At 42.3% G+C, this 22,117-nt stretch overlaps 2 protein-coding genes across 3 annotated transcripts; one reads left to right on the plus strand and one right to left on the minus strand.

Moving 5' to 3' along the window:
- Positions 1-64: 64 nt before the first annotated feature.
- On the minus strand, positions 65-5,654 carry dek (DEK proto-oncogene). 2 transcript variants are annotated; one of them, XR_006956927.1, is made up of 13 exons: positions 5,535-5,654; positions 4,488-4,644; positions 3,367-3,465; positions 3,165-3,274; positions 2,909-3,003; positions 2,679-2,799; positions 2,087-2,404; positions 1,796-1,984; positions 1,558-1,669; positions 1,310-1,455; positions 1,124-1,192; positions 735-832; positions 65-491 (listed from the first exon to the last, which is right to left on the minus strand). XR_006956927.1 is itself a non-coding variant. In XM_047032025.1 (12 exons), the coding sequence occupies exons 1-12, from the start codon at positions 5,637-5,639 to the stop codon at positions 821-823; spliced, it is 1,533 nt and encodes a 510-aa protein (XP_046887981.1). In that variant the 5' UTR covers positions 5,640-5,654; the 3' UTR covers positions 65-820. The 2 variants fall into 2 exon arrangements, 1 of the variants encoding a protein (XP_046887981.1); XM_047032025.1 differs by having other exon boundaries at positions 65-832.
- A 1,591-nt stretch (positions 5,655-7,245) lies between these two features.
- kcnv1 (potassium voltage-gated channel modifier subfamily V member 1) lies at positions 7,246-14,986 on the plus strand. The gene is made up of 4 exons (XM_047032040.1): positions 7,246-7,514; positions 8,602-9,255; positions 9,469-10,151; positions 13,217-14,986. The coding sequence occupies exons 2-4, from the start codon at positions 8,954-8,956 to the stop codon at positions 13,744-13,746; spliced, it is 1,515 nt and encodes a 504-aa protein (XP_046887996.1). The 5' UTR covers positions 7,246-7,514; positions 8,602-8,953; the 3' UTR covers positions 13,747-14,986.
- Positions 14,987-22,117: the final 7,131 nt, after the last annotated feature.

Raw genomic sequence — 22,117 nt, forward strand, 5'->3', positions numbered from 1 at the left:
TACCCGAAACGTGATTACATGTTTTTCTTATCCCATCATACACAATTGAATGACAAATTCCCAATGCAATTTTTATTAAAAAAACACGTTTAATCGGTATGCAAATCACCATTTCAATAACAAACAGTTTAATGGAAGTGCTACTTTAAAAATAACACCGACCAAAGAAACAGAACTAAACAAAGTAACAATACAAAATAAACAATTCTAGTATATGGTACTTGATGAGCTAACTAATCAAAAACGTATGTACACATTTACATATAAAAACATTTAGTTCTACAAATGTTAAAGTAAACAATTTGGCAACCCATGAACTCAACCACAACAATAAATACTCAAAACCTCTTTTCCAAATCTTGCCATTTTGACCTGCAAAACGTTCTTTAAAAAATGTCATGGTACAGTCAGGTTGTTAATTCCATCTTGTTTGGAAAATGATCCAAGTATTCAATGGGCATTTGTTATTGCCAGTCTGTGCACCCATTTTCCTGTGCACAAAAGGAACAATGAGAAACATTCTCCTAAATAATCCATAAAATGTATTTTCTATGATTTATTGAGGTAATTCTCTAAAATAATGGTGGCCAACAAAGTACAGATTCCGTAATAGCTGGTGAATTACATTGAAAAACTGAAATAAAAGATCAGAGTCAGGAATGAAGATTACACAGTGAAAACAAATGTATAAAAAATAGACAACAAAGTAGGCGGAGATAGACTGGTGGTTATACCGTAGGTTCATACATTCTCTTGATATTCCATTTACAGAACATTCATTTACACCATGGGTGCTAACTGCCCTCTGTCCAAGGTTCTTTTAAGAGATCAGCTGCAAAAAAAAAACAAATAAAACATCGCATTTATTTTAGAGCATTTCTATTTCATCTTGTATAAAATATTTCACTGGGATATCCATGTATATATCAGGTGGTTTCGAAGCAGAGGCTGCTGTCATCCCTTAGATTAAATCTTGTACAATCCAAACTAAGCATCCTACATTTGCTATATGGCATTGACTACTGATCTGAGAGCTAAAACAGTTGGTCACTTGTACATATGTTTCTAGGATTTAGTAAGTTTGCATGTAACTGCCAAATTGTTAAGAGGCCAGAAAACTCACCAATTTAACTGTCTTCTTGATGAAGTCTTTTCTACCAGTCAGGTCATATGCAGGGTACGTGTCGTACACCTAGGGTTTTAGAAAGGTTACAGAGATACATCCCTCAACAGAACAAGCCAATCATATCTGTAGAAGCCAATCACATCTGTAGAAGCCAATCAGGACATTGTGCTCCTTCAGACTGACCTTCTGGCAGATGTGCTTCATTGTCATCTCCTCCAGGTTGGCGTCTTTCAGTATGCTCTTCAACATCTCCTTCAACTGCTCGTCCGAAGGAGGCTTCTTGATCATCTTGATCAATGGCTCGTCATCGTCTGAGTTGTCGTCAACGACTATTTGAAGATGGAGAAACACAAACCAAAAAATTTCTAAATGACAAAAGGATGACTTTAGCGGAGAGGGATAACCTGGAGATGTTCCATTTATGTTCTTACCTGCGTCTTTGTCCGTGGTTATTTTCAGTCTGTTGCTGCTACTGTCTGCTTTCTTGGTCTTGGCTGCTGGCTTGGCTGCTGGCGCTTTCTTCGCTGGTGGTTTCTTTTTAGTCTGAGAGCAAACATAAAAATAAAAAAGATTATACAATTTTCAAGCCACCAGCTCCCTTTTAACCTTCCCTTCTTTCCTCTGTCCCTAACAGGCTATCAGTGAATACTTGAAGATCGAGTCTCTCACCTTTCTTGCTCTCTCAATTTCACTGTCGCTGTCTTTCTCGTTGTCAGATTGAGACATGGACTCTGAATCCGACACCACCTCTTGTGATTTATTTTTCGGGGGAGCCGTCACCTTTACCGGTCTCTTTTTGACAGGTGTGGTCTTCTTAGATGTGGCCTTCCCTTTGGCGGCTGGCTTCGACTTGGACGCCTGTTGGTAAAGAGGTTAGATTCACCTGAAACTTAAAATGCTGAAAATGTATTTTAGCCTGTCTCTTTAGCCTGGGGGAGGGGGTGGGGGCAGACAGCCCACCTTTTCCTCCTCTTCGACATCCATGTCATCATCAGAATCGTCCGTGTCTTCACTGGACATCTGCTCTTCCTTTTTGGCAGCTTTCCCACCCTTCTTCTCTGTCTCTGACTCGTCCAGCTCTGCGGTGACCCCTGGCTTGTCCTCTTCCTCATCCTCGTCCTCATCTTCACTGCTGGAGTCAGTGACAATGGCTTTGGACTTACTCTCTGCTTTGGACTTCCTGGGACTAGCACTCTTGGGTTTGGCTTTGGTCTTGCCTGTGGAGTCTTTGGAAGAGATGTTCTTCTTGGATTTCTTTTTCTTCTTCAAAATGACGAGCTGCAGAGGGGACATGTTCCAAATTGAAGCACAGGGATTTAGAACAAAGTTTCCATGGATAGGTAATCTACCAATAAAAGGCAGGAACGTCCGTGTGTCTGTTTCCTGCATGAAGCAGGTTGTTTGAAGAAGCGGTTTGCTGTTTGCGATAAACAAACATACAAATATTTACACGTTTGACAAAACAAGCTTAATTGTTTTGCCTTCCATATTTAACAAAAAATTGTGCCAACATGAGTGACACACAAGTGCTAGTCAGCTACTTTCACCGCACCTTTCCTGTGATTTTTGGCGCCATGAGGAAAGTCAGGATTCTGTCTGCAAGAACAGACTGGGTCCCCCCCCTCTCCAGGTCCAACACCTTGCAGATTGTCCTCAGTTTTGTGTTTGTTAACCTAAGTAAGGGAAGGAAGAAGTACTTTAAGTGGGAGACAACATTCTCATCGCTGCTAAAAGATGTCTTCAAAGGAATTCACTTAAAACTCAATGAGGGGTGCCACTTACTTTAACAGCATCTTCTGTTTTTTGGCATAGAGATCACTGTCGACATCAAATAGGAAGCCATTGAAAAGTCGCATGTTCTTTCTCATATTTGAAACCTGAAGGAGAACCGCATCATTACCCGACAGGTTCAGAACAGATCATTTTAACAATCCTTCAAGCGTGAGGCAACAAGTCATCAGAGATATCTATAAATCTGATCAAAAAATAAAATTAAAATATGCCACAGTAGTAAAACGTCATGTAAGGGTATACTAACAGCTCCGGGTCTGTCAAAAAGAATTTTGTGGAGAGGCTTCAGATCCGGAGGTTTCATCCTTCCAATTTGGTGGTTTGCTCTTGCAATATCTCCCAGTTTATCTCCTTTGCCTAAGAGAATGGCAGATAAGAGAGTAGCATGAATCTAGACAGCTTACCTCAAAGTCAAATGATCAATTGACAAGAACAAAGTTGTGTTGTACCATTTTCAATCTTAAGACGCTCCTTAGGTTTTGCAACTTGAAAATCCAATCTCTGCACAGTCTTCTTCTCCCGCTTCCCTTTAATGATGTCGTTGAGATCTGAAAGCAGGACCGGTCACCTTCATGTGCAATAACTACCATCAACTTCATACTTAACATCCCTTGATGCATACATCTAGAACAGGGGTGTCAAACTCATTTTCACCAAGGGCCACATCAGCATTATGGTTGCCGTCAAAGGGCCAGTTGTAACTATGATGTAACGTCACTAACGATGTAAAAACATGGTGTTTTTGTTGTAGCTTTTGTGAACATAGGGCCTATTATGCTGCAATTGAAGTCCGCCTTTTGATTCTTGGACAATCTGCTGTTTTTCTTGGAGGATAAATTTGCAAATTTTTCTCAGTGTTTGGTGACAAAATGCAAGCGCGCATATCGCAAGAGCAAAACTTTTTTTGTCCTTCATCTGAACGCAGAATAGCTTTTTGAGCTTTATGTAAAATAAACATTGCCGTTTTCCAATTGGTAAAACCTTGTCTAATGAAGGTGATGTCTTCATCATTTCTGGCTCCAAATTGTCGACAAGGGAAGCAGAAACATGCTAGCTTGGCTGAGTACTCTAACCAAGTTCGAGAGCGATACCAACTTGGGTTGAATGCCCGAGGACCTTGGCTGAAAATGCACATGGGGTACGTTCGCAGAACCGGCTGCATTGGAGTGCTGTCATTCAAACCATGCTCGTCTTCACCCAGTTAAACTTTGCGTTTAACACTGATGTGCATACACTGCTTTCTAGAGGCGGGATGTCGTCACTTTGCCGTAACACAATCGAAATGGATGGTGAGAGATGTCGTTTATGGTCAATGCACGCTGTAAAGCAGCGTAGACTTATTTCAATAGCCCATTAAGCTTCCGAGGGCCACATAAAATGACGTGGCGGGCCACATTTGGCCCGCGGGCCTTGAGTTTGACACCTGTGATCTGGAACATGTGCTATGGTTAACACAAGAATTGTGGAAATAGTTATCAGCCCCCAAAATGAGCTGGTTTGTTGTGTAGTGCTGGCTTTGAAAATCAGTCAAATTAGTAAGTGATTCTCTACATTATTTTGCTTAACCCACCAAACATTTGTTGTCGATTCCGTGGTTTTCTGCGACCATCCATGGAGTGCTCCTCGTCAGTTTTCTTTGGTTCCTCTTTTCCCTCCTCCATTAACTCCACCTTTTCATCTTTATCCTCAATCATGTTCTCACACTGTGCATCACTTGCGGACATGCCCTGGATTGGAACACATACACTTCGTTTAAGTACTTGTATGAAATATTGAGTTTGATGACCCTGTCAACATCACATAACATAATTCTGTAGATATCCATCATTGGGCTTTACGATGTATATTTCCGCACATTTACCGGTTCATTACGTTCCTTAACTAAAACAAATGAGGTCAATTACATTATTTTAAAACGTTTTCAATGCAATTTAACGCTAGATACGATTGGGAACAGTAGCCGGTTCAAGACCTGTAGCTTTAGGTCTTTTCAATATTTGACCCTCACTGTATGGATGGTAGCTATTAACATCAACAGTACATCACTACCTTGCTAACTTTATTTCTAAACTACCGTCTTAGTTCTGCTTGCTGCTTGTTGCTGCTTGTTCAAGAGTTGAGTGTGTGTTGACCAAGCCTTTTTCCTATTTATCTTTTAAAAAAAATTGGCGCGCAGCAGTTGCTCAGCACCAGCCGTCAAACTTTTGCCATCATCATCACGCAGATACTAATATCCCAGTTCAGCTAGCTAGTGACTACTGGTTAATATCTGTAAAACAACCAGCTGACTTAACACACAAGCTAGCAATCTATAAATACAACGACTTATTGACTTTTCGATAGTTAGCTAACGTTAACTCTGTAAACACCACGTCTAAAGGTAGCTAAGGTTAGCATGCTAGCCAGCACTCTGTAGTTAGCAAGCTAGCGATGTTGTGCCCATCACATAACCCGTCAGCAAATTAGCTATGTTTGAAAAACACTGGTTTTAAGCATAGGTTAAAAACACGTAAATGCTTCTTTTGTAACTAATGCTGACCAACATTGAACTTAACTAGCTAGTTACGTCTACGTTATTGTCATAGAGAGGCAAACATGATATCTCTAGACACTTTACCTTGATGTAAACAATGCGCTTGTGTGGCTCCTGTTTATTTTTTCGGTTTCCAAATGGCGGTTTGTGAAGTGGGTGGGTGTGAGCTCTCAGGGAACCACATCCCATTCGACCAGAGGGGATGACGTTTTACAAAGTTGAAAAATCAACCAATCCAGATGTTCCATCCTTTCTATTCCTATTCAGTTCTCTGGTTATGCTGCTTCGACTTGCCGTAGCCACTATCATAATGTGACAATGTACACTTTGTTCGTTGTCTGTCGCAAACTCATGGAAGCGGTCTGGCCAACCCTGTTCCTGTGAAGAAAACTGATTTCATGGCGTCAATCCGAGTCTAGCAGCTCATTCGGGAAAATGCATGCCAACACGTGAAATGTCGCCTCGGGGGGTTGTTTTGTACGCAGCAGAATGTTCATTCAAAATCTCACTCCAAGGTTTTTGAAAAGTTGGCAGCCCTGATGTGCATGCACGCATGATAAACCGTGCAGAAGTAGCCTATAAGCATATTCATGTACAACGTGGTTTAGAGCCTATAAGCTCTTAGCGTTAAGAGCTTCTTAACGAATCTAGGAAACCCTGCCAATATCTGAAACTGTAGGAACAGCCGTAGCCTCGTTTACGCGGCGCCGTTAGCCAATACATTTCAGCCCGGGTTCTACATCTGTAGAGAATATAGGAGAGCTGTAGCCTACATCTGCATGAACACAAGTTGAAACCCCGCAAATAAAATACGTTGATATCAAATTTTACAGTCTGGTTGGATTGAGAAATAATCTTAAACTGATGTAAATTCAACGTTTAAAAGCGGATTATGCATGCAGTTAAACTGTAGGCCTACATGTGCACATACCACCATTAAACAGCAGATGGTGACATTTTTGTTGTGTTCAGCGAGAAAATCTGATAACACCTCAGAATGATGTTTTAGGCTATGTAGGCCAATAGCCTACACGTATGTTTTGGAGAGTTGATTTACTTTTAAATGAGAAACACTTAGTAACCTAGCTATATTGCATCGTCCCCTTTCGTGATTCGACATAGGCTTTTCCGGATAGCTTACACTACCTAATTGCATGTGGGGTGAGCTGCATGTCAGACCTGTCGGCTAACTCATAATTGCCGTAGGAAATGGGGACAAGCCACCCTACAGACCACCAGAATAGTTGTAACAAGTGCATGTTGTACGCTAGCCCTATGGTTTATTCTTAGCGCTTCATCTTCCATGTTTAAAAAAGTAGAACAGTCGTATTACCATTATAGGCTATGGCAGGTGACAATCCATGGGTGTTTGTTTTTTGTAGCCTTCCCTACAAATGCTCAAGCCAAAATTCTACAGCATAAAAAATCACCCAAAACCTCTTGATGTCATTTTCTCTTGAGCATGGCATGCATTTACCATAGGCTTAATTGGTGTAGGATAGCCTATAGGCCTACTTAAACTCACTGACGCCTTATCATATTCATTAAACCATTCAAAAGAAACTAGCGTCCCATGCCATGCGTATAGGATAAACCCTTGATTTAATGTAAAATAATCTGCCATTTAAAGCCTCAAAAACATATTTGACTGTTTGAAGGACACGTGGTTGCGCTTTACAGAAAAGTGGAACAGCTGTTAATTTCCATGAGGTTTGATTCAAAAACCACAGTTCGTTGCCTAGCAGCTGCAGTCTGCTGCTGATTCGCTCTCTCCTTGACGGGTCTTGCTACACTATATTTTAAACACCACGAGAACCTGTGTTGACTTTGCTGTCTGCCTTCTCTTACTGCGCAAGATTGTGAAGTTTTATGTTTTCGGGATTTAATTGAAAATACAATAATATTAGAAGTAAAATAGTCTACTGCTGAAGATTGAACCATGGCAATTTTACTATTAAAAAACTACATTTGGTGTTTGTAATATGAGCTGAAACGGTTAAACGAATTAATGCACAGGTGAAGGACTTCTCACTAATAATGACGAGGACGATTCTCAGTTTATAGGTGAGATTGTTTTCTTTTCTGTAGGAACAATTGTTATGAAAGTAATCTGAAAGGATTTTCAGATTAAGTCAGGCTGTGCTTTCTGCTGGTTGTATGTTACATTTTACACCCTTATGAATTAACGATCACGGTAAGCGTTAGCGTGATGTACTACTCTTGTTGACATTAAAAGATAAAATGTCAAATGTATTCGTCAAATTCCACATGTAAATATGAATTTACTAGAGAGCATATTAGCCTATTTTGTTCATAATTAGAAACATTGCATGTTTTACTTTGATGTGCTTGCTTGTCTTACATGTCAGTCGTCTGTCACCCATGTGATGTGCTGGTGTTATTTTAGTAAGCCACCAATCATACTCAGTTCTTGGCCAGTTCATTCCAAGTTTTTCATCAGTGAGCAATGACCATACATTCATAAGTTTGATTGCCCAGGTGGGCAGATCCAATGTGTTTTTCGTGGTTGCATACTTTTTAGTATTTTTCTTAGGTAACCTTGGTCTATGCAGCAAATTTGATGTTAGTGGAAGAACAATTAATAATTTAGTTGTTGCATTAGAGCACGGGGTGTCCTAGATCATTTTGTAACTTCTTTTGGAGCCATTTGGGTTGGAACTAGACATTGCTTTTCAAATCAGCATTTAAACTTGGAAATATGCAAAACGATTGGTTTGCAGTTTGCTTACACACAGGTCGTGGGCATCCACAAACGTACATAAAGAGGAACATACTCCAAACTATATGGTTGTACGCATGTTTATGCTGGTTTTGCATTATTTCAGTGATGTATACCATATGCACAAAAAATGAATCTGTTAAAACTGCTCAGCTTTTGAGACCCTCTCAGTATCTCATCAGATAGTCTTATGAAATATGCAGGGTATTACATTACCACCATGACAGTGTTAGACAGTGGGACCTAACAAAGATGAATTAATGATTACAGGAATAGTAGCATTAGTTCTATTAATTAGGTAGGCCAGCTAAAATATTTAAATATCCACATAGAGCTTTTGAGGAAATAGGACACAGCCAGAGGCTCCCTCTCTTTCTCTTCATGTGATGCCTGATATGTCTTCATTTGCAGGAACTGACAAGGAGGCTTTAGAACCATTCAGGGAATGTATTCCTCAAGACCTCTGGGCATTTAAGTGGAGACTCCAAAAACAAAGTATTAGCAACTGCTTCTAGACAAGCAGCAGCGTAACCATGCCTTTTATAGTGAACGGATTACATAAAGTGGGACAGCAAACTGAAAGAGTGCTGACTGTTTTTTGGGGGAATTGTAAACGGCTCCTATTAAGCTGTCCAGTGCTCATAGCAAGCTTTTGTTGATAGTAGGCTACTAAGAGCAAGAGTAATTTCACTTGTAAAAAAAACGATATCAACTTGCAAACACTTGGTCTCTTTTAGTACCTGTCCTACAACATGCTCCCGTCATGAATACAAGCTGTCCATCCAGCCCAGCGGAGTTCTATGGGGACTGTTCCTCCCTTTTGTCCCTTGACTCCAGCGTCTTCTACAGTGAGGCCCTTCCGGTGTGCGACGACCCCCTAGACTTCTTCATCATTAATGTAGGTGGCAGCCGCTACGTGCTGTCCCAGGAGCTGTTGGCATCCTACCCGGAGACGCGCTTGGGCAAGCTGGCTCTGTCCACGCGGGACTCGGCCCTGGAGCTGTGTGACGATGCAGACTTCCTGGAGAATGAGTTCTTCTTCGATCGCAACTCGCAGACATTCCAGTATGTGATTTTTTTTGTTTAACAAATACATTTAATGTAACTTCTATTCAACCTTAATTTTCTGGTTTCAGTGGAAGTGGATACCCCCCGATGGCAAATTTGTGTAGCTCCTTGAGCTGCCACAGGAGATGTGAAGTAGCCTATGCCATTATGGCCAGAACATTCTATGCCTGTTATTTAGGTGCATCTGACAACTTTATCTTCCAACAACAGGTATGTGATGAACTACTACCGAACAGGCCACCTGCATGTGAGGGAGGAGCTGTGTGTGGTCTCCTTTCTGCAGGAGATTGAGTACTGGGGCATTGACGAGGTTGAAATTCACCCCTGCTGCCGTGACCGCTACTTCCGCCGCAAGGAGCTCAAGGAGAGCATGGACGTCCACCGCGAGGCCAAGGTTGACGACATAGAGGACGAGGACTTCTCGGGTGCCGCCTGCCCAGCTTATCGCCGCCAGCTGTGGGACGTGCTGGAGAAGCCAGACTCGTCACGCGCTGCCCGCACCTTTGGCATGCTCTCCATCTTCTTCGTGGTGGCGTCCATCATCAACATGGCACTCATCTCGCTGGACCTCGGACACCTCGAGGGTGGGGACTTCAACACAGCGGGGAATCCAACTGGTCCGCCGCTGATCTTGGACGTGTTGGAATACGCATGTGTGGTCTGGTTCACGGGCGAGCTGGGGCTGCGCTTCTTGTGCGTGCGCGACAAGTGTCGCTTTAGCCGAAGCGTGCCCAACGTGATCGACCTGCTGGCCATCCTCCCTTTCTATGTGACGCTGGCCGTGGAGAGCCTCCACGGGGACTCCAGTGAGCTGGAGAACATGGGCCGCGTGGTGCAGGTGCTGCGCCTCATGCGGGCCCTCCGCATGCTGAAGCTGGGACGACACTCCACAGGTACGGTGGTCGTTCGAGTGTATGACTAGAGATGACAAACAGGACTATTTCTATGTCTCCTTTTTATTTGGCATTGTTGTCATTGGACATGGCAGGATGAAAAAAATACACTTTAATAAGCGTATTTTATTTCAGCTGTGCTGGATTGGCCTTGCTTGGCCCAGAGGAACCAGGAGACTGTCAGTATCACTTCCAAAACTCATGCAAAGTTTTGAAAAATACTGTTTGACCCAGGTCCTGCTGTTGCAGCCTGTCTCTGCTCCTCTTCTACCATGTAACACTAGATCTAGGTAGAATCTAGGGGAGATAGAAAAGCCCACAATATAATCAAAGTAATGGATACTGGTTCCACACTTTTTTACACAAAACCTCTTTAGCAATGATTTTTATGAAGTAATCACATTGGCAGTAATCTATTTTAATACAAATTCAAGACATTCAGGAGTTTCAATTGACAGAAGACACTACATTATTGACATCTATTTATGATGTCACTATTTACAACAAGGCACAATTGTTGTCTCTTTGGAGAGATCACAGCATGATATTTATGTCTGTGAGAAAGGTTTTTCATGGTGTAACAGAAAGCCCTGGAGAGAGAATAAAGTGTGAGAAGACAGGCAGAGAGAGGGAGAAACAAATATAATCATTCAAACATTTCAGCAACATCTTTTGGGGATTGGGAGGAGGGGACTTGACTGAGTTCCTGAGTGAACGTGTGGGTGTATGTGTTTGCATTGAAGAGAGATGGAATGGGTTTGTGTGGATGTGGTTTTGTGTGAAATAGAGAGAAAGAGATTGAATATGTCTGAGTTTAATTGATTTGAGGTGTGTGTGCAAGTGTGTGTGTGTGTGTGTGTGCAGAGAAAGAGACTCAAGTAGTGTACAAGTAAAGTGTGACGAAAGTAAACATGTTTCTACTACATGAGAGAAAGAGCAGTGTGGGAAGACAGGGAGGGAGAGAGAAAGAGGGAGAAAGATGGAGAGCGGGAGCATGCACCACATCTCTTCCAATGAAGAGACAGAACTAGAGGGGTGGACGAGAGGTTTCAGGTCTGTACGTCTTTGATCGGCGGGACACTCACTTATAGTTGAGTTCACACAAGGCTATCATGGCAACACCATTTCTGAGGTAACGGATGATGTATTTAGAGCAAAGGGTGAATGTTGGATCTTGCTGGGATAAAAGTGTGACACCTTGTCCAACATATACTCACCACACAAATTAAACACAAACATTGTCACCCTCACAGTATGTTCCAAGCTGGATTCCAGTTAACACTTGGATCTGTTCGCCTGTCCACTTCCATTCTGCTCTGTGAACAGTGGAATATTGACAGTTCCATTCTACCGAGACCGATAAGACGTTCAGAACACAAGGAGGAAAGTAATTTGAGAACAGAGAATCACAATAACTGGAGATTGACATTTCCAAGATGTTATCAGGTCACCAGCACCATCCACAGGTAGCACAGACAATCTTTTTTAGCTCAGTATACTTTTGAATATATATATTGCCTGCATATGCTTGTCCCATTTTAATAAGGCACTTGCCCCTGCTCCGGATGTGTGTTTGTGTGTGTGTTCAGGCTTACACTGCTATGTTTGTGTGTGTGTGTGTTTGTGTGTGTATGTGTGTGTGTGTGTGTGTGTGTGTGCGGGCGAGTGGTTGTCTGTGTACTTCTTCATGGCTTGATCAGATCAAGGTTGGACAAACAAAAGCCAGACGAAAACAGAAACCAATACTTTATAAGCTCTGACGGAATCCCAATCTCATAAGTACACAGGCCTGAAATAATAAACATCTGTAGTCAGTCCTGTTAAGCAAGCATCTCAAATTCCTTCTTGCTTACAGATTCTTCCCTATTGGAAATCATCATTATAAGTTCCCATCAAATAAAATTAAGGGCATTTGGGAATTCAGTACATTGAGTTTTGATTGTTGTATAGCTAAAGAAAGATTGTTAACAAGAGATTTGTATGCTGTTGAAATGATCTGCCTAGCACTCCCAGTATATTGGTTCTGACAAACAAGTGAGCTCCTTAACTTAACTGGGAAACACTCTGTACTGCGTTGTTTAGAAACTCATTCTTCACCAACTGTGTGCAACAAAACCAAAGAAATGAGCGAAGCCTAGTTCAGGCATGGCACTCGAGCAGCGCGCCTCATTATGCTCATTAACTACACCTGTGTAAGCCTGCTTCAAGCCCATTGGTCCACGTCCGATAAGGTGGCATTACAAGGCTGCACGGATTCTTGCACAATCACTCCCGGTTGTTGTATTAGTGCTACTGCAACCCTCCCCCATATCCCCTGTGTTGTCTGTATGTTACTGTCTATCAGGGGGGATTATTACTCTTTTTGCTCCCTGCCTCATTCTGTGTGCTGCTTGCAAATGCTAGAGGCAGGCAGTGCTTCCCTCCCCCCCTAGATACATCTACTCTGCCAAACTCTATCACATTTCCATGCATATGGTTATCAAAAATGCTCAAATCAAATAACGTGTCTTGACTGAACTGTGGATATTGGTGTCTGTTCAGAATCACAAACTCAACTCTTGTTTCCCTAAATGTACTTACTCAATATGATCAGATACTTGAGCGATGAAGAAAATACTTGCATTTCCAGGGTGTGAACATATTCCTCCCGTCTGCTCAGAGGTGTGTATGTGTGTGTGTCTACACTTTTGCCTGCTGCTAGATTGCGTTTTTCTTTTCGTAACTGTGACAGTTTTTTTTTTAATTGCATACCTTGTTCATTAAGGCATGTTGTTCATTTACATTTACATTTATTCATTTAGCAGACGCTTTTATCCAAAGCGACTTCCAAGAGAGAGCTGTACAAAGTGCATAGGTCACTGATAATAATAATTGTTCATACAATAATAAGAGCAGTAATGTCTTTTAGACTGAGTGTGGTTGACCATTGTAAAATGTATTGTGAAACTGAGTCCACTCGTCAGGTGTGTTCGTTTTTCAGACTGCATCATGAAAAATTTGACAGTTGCTTTGGCAGGTTTTCTTCATCAAACCCAACACCTCTCACCTTGTCTCCCACCCCTCAGGCCTCAAGTCCCTGGGCATGACCATCGCCCAGTGCTATGAGGAGGTGGGCCTGCTCATCCTTTTCCTCTCCGTGGGCATCTCCATCTTCGCCACCGTCGAGTTCGCTCTGGAGCACGACCTGCCGGGCACCACCTTCTCCAGCGTGCCCTGCGCCTGGTGGTGGGCCACCACCTCCATGACCACGGTGGGCTACGGAGACATCCGGCCCGAAACCACCCCGGGCAAGGTGCTGGCCTTCCTCTGCATCCTGTCGGGCATCCTCATCCTGGCGCTGCCCATCGCCATCATCAACGACCGCTTCTCCGCCTGCTACTTCACCCTCAAGATGAAGGAGGCGGCGCTGCGCCACGGCGAGGCGCTCAAGAGGCTGGCGAGGGGCTCGGTAGGGGACGCGGGCGCCGATGGGGCGGACGGCAAGGGGGTGAACCTGAGGGACGCGTACGCCCGCAGCATGATGGAGATGCTGAGGTTGCAGGGCAGGGAAAGGGCCAGCACCAAGAGCAGTGGTGGGGAGGAGCTCTGGTGGTAGCACCCCCTCCGAGGGGGGGGCTTCTTGAGTGATGGTCAGTTAGAGAGAAGGGTCGGGGGGGTAGTGTGGAGGAAATGCCACTAGGGGCAGGGGAATAAGTTCAGTGTTAGTTCAGTGTGTGTCACAGAGCTCTGTCAGGACGATCAGAGGCTGTGGCAATTTGAATGTGAAAACGTCAATGTTCTTAGTCACTGAGGTTTTCACCCAACTCGCTGCAAAGTCCTCTTTTAGTCACACAGTGTCACAAAAAAACAACACTGTCCAAAACTCGTTTAAATATAGAAGTAACTTGGGTTCCTCAAACAAATCACATTTTTCGCGTTTTGTAAAGAACTTTTGTGTAGATGCCCTAGTTCAGTCAGACCTACTCAAACCAACCACCCAAAGAAGGTATAGGCTGAGTGTTAGAATCTAAGATATGAATATAAATTGGACCAATGGACTTGACATTCATCCCATCCATGTTCAACTCTTGGCAGACTCGCTGACTCAACATGGAACGTTACTACCAGGAGAACCAGCTAGAACTGAACAGGTTCCCAGCCCACTGCCTGAACTTGCCTCAAATGTAGAAAAGCCTGATATACTCCTGGGTGTGCTTTTTGAGCTGTACATTTGTCCAGGATATGTAAGTGAACAGCTCACTTGTAACAGGCAACCTTCAGTATAGTTCAAGTATTGAAGATCCTTCTGTGGCTTGATAAAAGGAAAATGGATGAATATAGCTGACAGAAGATGTATTTTTCAGAACTAAAGGGTATGAGTCTTCTATGTGTGAACTGCAACTGATATGTGAGTGAAATATCACAAGTTTGGGTGAAAATTGTATATTTCATCAGTCAGACAATTGAAAATCAATATGAGTGTTTGAAAAGTGTTGCATTGCATCTCTGAAGTGTGTAAAACAAATGTGTTACATGGAAAAAGCCCACAATATAATCAAAGTAATGGATACTGGTTGCAATTTTTTTTACACAAAACCTCTTTAGCAATGATTTTTATGAAGTAATCACATTGGCAGTAATAATTTTTTTAGATGCAAATTCAAGACATTCAGGAGTTTCAATTGACAGAAGACACTGCATTATTGACGTACACTATTTGCAACAAGGCACAATTGTTGTCTCTTTGGAGAGATCACAGCATGATATTTCTGTCTGTGAGAAAGGTTTTTCGTGGTGTAACAGAAAGCCCTGGAGAGAGAATAAAAAAGTGTGTGAGAAGACAGGAACAACACAGACAGGTGGCATTGACATACATTCAAGATAAATATTGTAAAAAAAAAAAAATGTTTTTGTGATAGAACCTTTATAGAACTACAAAACGTTTTTGGCATGGGTTAGGTCCATGGTCAGAAGAACCATCACAAAATCAAACCGATGTAGACCCTGTCTCTCTCACACTGCTGAGGGTATGATTGGTCTCCTGTAGTGAAATTGCCTTGGTATTGGTGTGTGTGTGTGTGTGTGTGTGTGTGTGTGTGTGTGTGTGTGTGTGTGTGTGTGTGTGTGTGTGTGTAGGGAGGGCTGATGACCTGATGCCAGTCCAGACTAGGGTGCAACAGGGTGGAACGAAAGGAATGCATCTAACGGTTTGGAACAGTGACCAAGAATACCTGAGTAATAGACTGGTTTTATGAGAAGTGATGGCTTACACACACGCACACACATTTCACAATTATAACCCCCGCACACCCTCCCGGTCTGTCTCAGGATCTCTCTTTTTCACTGTCTCTCCCGCATACATACCGCCTTGAGCTCTTTTTTGTACATACATTTTCAAAAGCTCAGTACCTCCTAAATGTTCTCTCTTACTGCCTGTATTTGTGTCTAAAGTGGAGAGATGATCCAGGCCATATTTATCCATGGTAAATTCACTTGAGATCTGAAGCTCTGCTTGAAATAGCTAATGCGGCATTTGAATGTGTTACATCAGGTACAGGGTGTTCTTGATTTATTTGATTCTGTTGCAGATCTCCTTTGTTGGTGAAGAGTGTGTGTAGGAAGAGCATAATCAGTTTCCTATTTCAGCATCTGTCCTTCTGTCTGGATTTTTTATATGGTATGATCTGTTCTGTGAATAATCAGAATTTTTTTCTGGCACACGCATGATCAAATCTAAAAAAGGATTTCCATAAAAAATGTTGTTAAAAAGTGGTTTCCCCCCTGACAGGCCCATAGTACTTTCCTTTTACCTTGCTGTAAAACCCTGGGTTGTAATCTTGGGTATGGAAGAGGAAGCGGAAATGGAAGGCTGCCTCAGTGATCTCTCAATGTTCCCTGTCAAAACAAAGCACATAATCAAGTCAAATTTTGACCTAAAAATACTGCCATCTCTAAACACTTAGTGACATCTCGCAATCCAAAAATACTCAAACCTGCAGCCTACTTTATAGTCTAGACAGATAAAGTAACTGAGAAATGCAAAGATGTTTTTCTGAGAGTGCACATGAGTGCATTTGTTCAGCATTAATGGCTGTTCGATGGCTGTTCGATGTCATTCAGATTCAGTGTGTGTCTCAGTAAATAGGTTTCAGGACATAGAAGACAAATGAAGTGATTGGTTGTCGTCGGCATGAGGAGGACAATGTACTTTTGGACCAGGCACCAAAGCAATTTCATTTCAACAAGCCTCCACATGTTCTTATGAACACAAATAATAAGGTAGTTGATTTGATCGGGAGCACCAGTCCACACATCTCACTCTCAGATGGGGCTATAGAAATAGACTTCTTTTGACCTGTATGTATTAGATTCACAGTGCTGTTGATGCCCCAACAGGTCCCAAACCTCTTTGAAACACATTTACATTGGCATGCACGCAGGGATGCACAGACAAGCACACTACTTAGCCGGGATGTGGAAAGAGAGAGAGAGAGAGAGAGAGAGCGAGAGAGAGAGAGAGAGAGAGAGAGAGAGAGAGAGAGAGAGAGAGAGAGAGAGAGAGAGAGAGAGAAATGAAAAGATCAGAGACCATGAGTGAGAGAGAGATTTCTCTCTCCAGGGAAATGGAGAGACTGCATTTTAAGTGATCAGGCACAGTCTAGGCTTGTCATAAGAGGGGGGTATGAAAACATCAGAGACCAGAGAGAGTGGAGAGACAGAGCGAGAGAAAGAGAGAGAGAAAGAGAGAGAGAGAGAGAGAGAGAGAGAGAGAGAGAGAGAGGGAGATAGCAAGAGAGATTCATGATCAGGAACTGTCTAGGCTCACCATGAAAGAAAAGGAGGGAAAAAAGATTTGAAACCAGAGAGAGAAAGAGAGAGATAGTTTTAACAGGCAGCAATCAGGCATTGTCTACACTTGGCGTGACGTCACAGTTTTCACCTCAGCTGTTTTATGGGTTGAATTGTTTCTGTAACCACTTCCTCTCACCGGATTCTTGTCAAATGAATCTGGACATCTGGAAAGAATCCCCTCGACATCTCAAACCCCTGTGGAGATCTCTGCCTGTAAACTTAGGTTACCTTTTCCAAAGCTCAAATCCACCATGTGATGTAGCAGTGCCAATGTTTTCCTTTCTCCAACAAGATAAGACTGTAGAGTGGTAAAATGTAAACGGTATGCAAGTACTAGGAGTTTGAACATAATTCCCTTTTTAGTGAGTTTTGGGTGAGTTGATTCATAACATGTCTTGTCCTGTTCCTGAGGTGAATATTGCTGGCATGGCTGGGAATGTTATTCTCGTGATATGTGTGTGTCTTCACCATCAGATGTTATGACAAGAAACATGGTTTTGCTCAGCTGCAATTGAGCCATTTCAAACACTAGAGAAACATATAGCTTTACACTGTAATTGTGGACATATCTATAATATTATAATAATATCAATATAACAATGCTAGGATGTTTGAGACCTCTAAACAGGGTTCAAACTGTGCAGACCCGTTGAAAAACGCAGACTGACCCGTTGTTGGCCGCTTCAAGCAGAGTATGAGAAATAGGTCAGAATGGAGGAGGACTTGGGAGTCTGTGTGTGTGGGTTGCTGGCATGAGCATGTCGTAATTCATTCATAAAAAGAAATGAATCTATGTATGTTTATCCATGAGTTCAGGTGGGAGTAAAGATGGCTGAGCGGTTAGGGAATCGGGCTAGTAATCAGAAGGTTGCCAGGTTGATTCCCGGCTGTGCAAAATGACGTTGTGTCTTTGGACAAGGCACTTCACCCTACTTGCCCTCGGGGGGAATGTCCCTGTACTTACTGTAAGTCGCTCTGGATAAGAGCGTCTGCTAAATGACTAAATATAAATGTCCGTCCGTCATCTACCGCTTGTCAGGGGGTCGGGTCGCGGGGGCAGCGACCTAAGTAGGGAGGCCCAGGCTTCCCTCTCCCCGGCCACTTCCACCAGCTCTTCCTGGGGGACCCTGAGGCGTTCCCAGGCCAGCCGAGAGACATAGTCCCTCCAGCGTGTCCTGGGTCTTCCCCGGGGCCTCTTCCAAGTGGGACGTAAATGTAAATGTAGTTCACCCAATACAGTATTGTGTGCTTTCAACACCCATTGGTCCTATGCTAGCTTATAGATTCTAATGTGGTTCTCAAAGACACCAACACACTGTAGGAACCCTAAAAGAGGCCAGGTGTTCCCTTGGGGAAGAAGAAAAGGACAGGACCTGCCAGGGGGCAAATTCACTGCTGGGAGAGAACATATATTATAAGACTGAGGCAGAGACCCACAGCAGAGAGCCAAAGCAACTTTCCCAAGTACATCTCCAAAGTTAGGAATGGCCTCTACACGACACGCTTATTGTGAAATATAAATGCACTCATGTGAATTGCTCTCTGTTGAACTGAACTTGATTCAAGAAATGTAGACTAACCTTAGCCTTGGAAACATCATGAGGGGAAAGTTGGTAGTCAGTTCTCACTCCGGTATTAAATATCTCTCGTATTTGGAACAATCCCCAGACCCTCGGCACAAAACTTTCATCCCAAACATCAAACATTGCTTCCTTAAATCCCAACGCTCTCCTCAAGGAGACATTATGCTCCGGCATATCCCAGGGTCCAATGTCATTTATTATGGGCTAGTTTCCCAGATCCTGAGAATACTTGGACTAATCCTAGATCAGAATAATGATTTTTTTCTTTTCTGAGCAGGCCATATTATAGGCTGGGGTTGGTATGTTCATGTACAGCCCTTTATGGCATTCCATTTTGAATGGTTAGTATTTATTCCTCTTCAAGTTCAAGCAAGCAGTATAAAACAACACTTCCATTATCCCACAGAATAGCACCACGAAGTTTAACAATGAATGGAATCCAGCTTCTGAGAGTGCACTCATGTTGCCATGTTATTAAATATAATCAGCCCACCAAAAGTGTTTCACTGGTACAACCTCTTTCCTCTCCTCCTGTTATGCCCACCTCCCTGACCTTTGAAGCCAGTAGGGACGACCCCCCAGCTTCGTCCTTGTAAGAATTCCCCTCTCTCTGCCTACATGCAGGATGTAAGTGGGTTAATGAGGCATCCCAAAAAGGGAATACTGAAACCTGGTATCCTATCCATCCTCCCTTTAATACAGCACAGCTTAATCCATCCATCTGGGAAGTATCTATTAGGTTTGTGGGCAGATTATCAGTTCTGTCCCTGCAAACCTTTCAACATTTTATTTTGTAATTCAACAATGGTTAAAAGTCTAGGGGTGAGGCAAAATCAACAAGACAGTATGACAAGTTATGGGCAATGAACGCTTTTTAGCACAGAACTCTCTGACAACAAGCAGAAGTGTGTGGTGCAAAAAAAAAAAGACAGCATGAGCACCACTTGGAATAGAGAGAACATTTTGGGTGTTTTGACATATTTTTCCGTTGGAGTGGGTGGAATATGCAAGCAAATTTCTGGAATCATGTCAATGTAAATCTTTGAGAATGATAGAATAGGTGGGTGTCCCTAATTCCAATGTGTTCTTGTGCTCATCCCCTTTCAGTGGATTTCTCTGTCCTCTGACCATGTTTTGTCCACTTGTTTAAACAACATGTCTCCTGCATTTGTTAAGTAAAGTATTGGTAGCTGAGTCAGGTATAACTCTACCAATTTGTAACCAGAACACAAAGTGGCATAATAATATTCTGGTATCCTCTGAATGAAGTGACAGTTTACTCGGAAAGTGTCAGCATTAGATAAGCCCATTTCCACCCAAAAAGACAGCAATTAGTAAGCGTGTAAAGCGCTGGATTATAACAGAGAGAGAGAGAGAGTTAACTGTCTTTACTTGCATTAATGTCTAAAGCAGACTCTCAATTTGGATCTAATCCAGTTCCAGCATTACAGACCTAATAGTCCTGAACAACTTGGAAGTCTGAAATAAGGCAGTTCAACGGTTCTTGTTTGTGTATTTCTTGAGTTTAAATATGTAACCATAATTCCAGACATTTCTGTATGTGTGTGCATCTGTGACTGGATATTCTTGTAAAGAAGATAAACAGCATTGGATATTGATAGAAAAAATTGGATAAGAGAGAGATGAGACCCAGAAAACAGAAAGAAAGGCACTAAACTGAAATTTATACTGAAATGACACCAGTTTCTGCAATCATTCCAACCCAATAAAATATAAATATTGTATATTATATGTTGTTTGAATGTAGTTTTTTAGGTGGCATATTGAGTATCTAGGTTATTGAGTCTGTTGTTTTCCTACAGTATAGTAGTTCCTACTATCAACTCTGGCTATAGCGGCTTGTCCTGGTTCTACAGTGTATGCAGGCAGGTGTACAGTACACTAAAGGGCTTGCTTCCCAGACTGAGGTGGTATCTGATCAGAAGAAGATGGCAGATGGATGTTGCAACACAATAGCTACTGATTGGGTAGGTTGTGTGCAAAGGTCTGTGAGAGAGATAAACATTAAACTCATTACCAACTAACTTCCACTAATTCCTCCTTGAACATGGCGACTACTATGGAAGCAAATCGTGACCAAAATTCAAATGAAAATGCATTTCCAGAAATGCATTTTCATTTTAAGAATGTGGCTGCATTATTTGACTCATAAATCAAATTAGTATTCAATCATCCTATTTGCATTTTAATTTTCTTCTTTAAGACTGCTCATTCTTTCCCTTAATTAAAATGAAAACGAAAAAGACATTTGAAATTTAATTTTCAAAATATGCCCCAGCAAATAGATACCAAAATTCAATTTGAAATGTAAAATTTGAAAATTAAAATGCATTTCCAGAAATGCATTTTCATTTTAAGAACGTGGCTGCAAAATCGTGACCACAATTCAAATTCAAATGCATTTCCAGAAATGCATTTTCATTTTCAAGAACGTGGCTGCAAAATCGTGACCACAATTCAAATTCAAATGCATTTCCAGAAATGCATTTTCATTTTAAGAACGTGGCTGCAAAATCGTGACCACAATTCAAATTCAAATGTATTTCCAGAAATGCATTTTCATTTTAAGAATGTGGCTGCATTATTTGACTCATAAATCAAATTAGTACTGATTAGTACTGAGCGGACATTGCATTTTCATTTTCATGTTCTGCCCGCAAAGAACTGCCCATAATTCGAAAACGAAAATGCATTCTGAGCGGCGCAGTTGAGTGACGTCAGTAGCCGCTCTTCTTCAGCTCCCTGCTGACCGAGCTACCCATCTTGTTCGGTAGGGGGCGGTGTGCACATACGCATTGCATTACATGGCAAATGTGCCGGGAAATTGATTGAATTGCCGGGTCTTTAGAGGACGCATCACAGATCATGGCGCTCCCTCAAATTGTGCAGACACTGATAGAATTAGCTGAGCTGGTAGAAACTAATAATATATCTGAGTCTGATGCCCGTGACCGAGTAGAACAAGTCACAGAGAGCTTGGCTGCATACTCTGCCGTCACAGACGTACACATTAATGAGGTTGCCATAGTAAACCTCTCTTCAGTCCTGGAACGGCTGGATGCTGTGGAGCCTCAAATGGGACGGGGACGACCAACCATCCACATCCCGTTCGAGTCCATCGAAAACTATTTATTCACAGCTCCGCTATGTCCTTTATTTTTAAACCATTTAATAAATAGTTTTCGATGGAATGGTCTGCACAATTTGAGGGAGCGCCATGATCTGTGATGCGTCCTCTAACGACCCGGCAATTCAATCAATTTCCCGGCACATTTGCCATGTAATGCAATGCGTATGTGCACACCGCCCCCTACCGAACAAGATGGGTAGCTCGGTCAGCAGGGAGCTGAAGAAGAGCGGCTACTGACGTCACTCAACTGCGCCGCTCAGAATGCATTTTCGTTTTCGAATTATGGGCAGTTCTTTGCGGGCAGAACATGAAAATGAAAATGCAATGTCCGCTCAGTACTAATCAGTACTAATTTGATTTATGAGTCAAATAATGCAGCCACATTCTTAAAATGAAAATGC

Source organism: Hypomesus transpacificus, chromosome 2 (genome assembly GCF_021917145.1).
Source record: "Hypomesus transpacificus isolate Combined female chromosome 2, fHypTra1, whole genome shotgun sequence".
Taxonomy (NCBI): domain Eukaryota; kingdom Metazoa; phylum Chordata; class Actinopteri; order Osmeriformes; family Osmeridae; genus Hypomesus; species Hypomesus transpacificus.

What these genes read in the sequence shown, in the direction of transcription:
- kcnv1 (XM_047032040.1), top strand. Translation starts at nt 8,954, where the DNA reads ATGAATACAAGCTGTCCATCCAGCCCAGCGGAGTTCTATGGGGACTGT. An exon ending in CGCAACTCGCAGACATTCCA is followed by an intron (nt 9,256 to 9,468) that starts GTATGTGATTTT and finishes TTCCAACAACAG; the next exon opens with GTATGTGATGAACTACTACC. An exon ending in GCTGGGACGACACTCCACAG is followed by an intron (nt 10,152 to 13,216) that starts GTACGGTGGTCG and finishes CCCACCCCTCAG; the next exon opens with GCCTCAAGTCCCTGGGCATG.
- dek (XM_047032025.1), bottom strand. Translation starts at nt 5,639, where the DNA reads ATGGGATGTGGTTCCCTGAGAGCTCACACCCACCCACTTCACAAACCG. An exon ending in AACCACGGACAAAGACGCAG is followed by an intron (nt 1,456 to 1,557) that starts GTAAGAACATAA and finishes ATCTTCAAATAG; the next exon opens with TCGTTGACGACAACTCAGAC. An exon ending in TGAAGCACATCTGCCAGAAG is followed by an intron (nt 1,193 to 1,309) that starts GTCAGTCTGAAG and finishes CTAAAACCCTAG; the next exon opens with GTGTACGACACGTACCCTGC.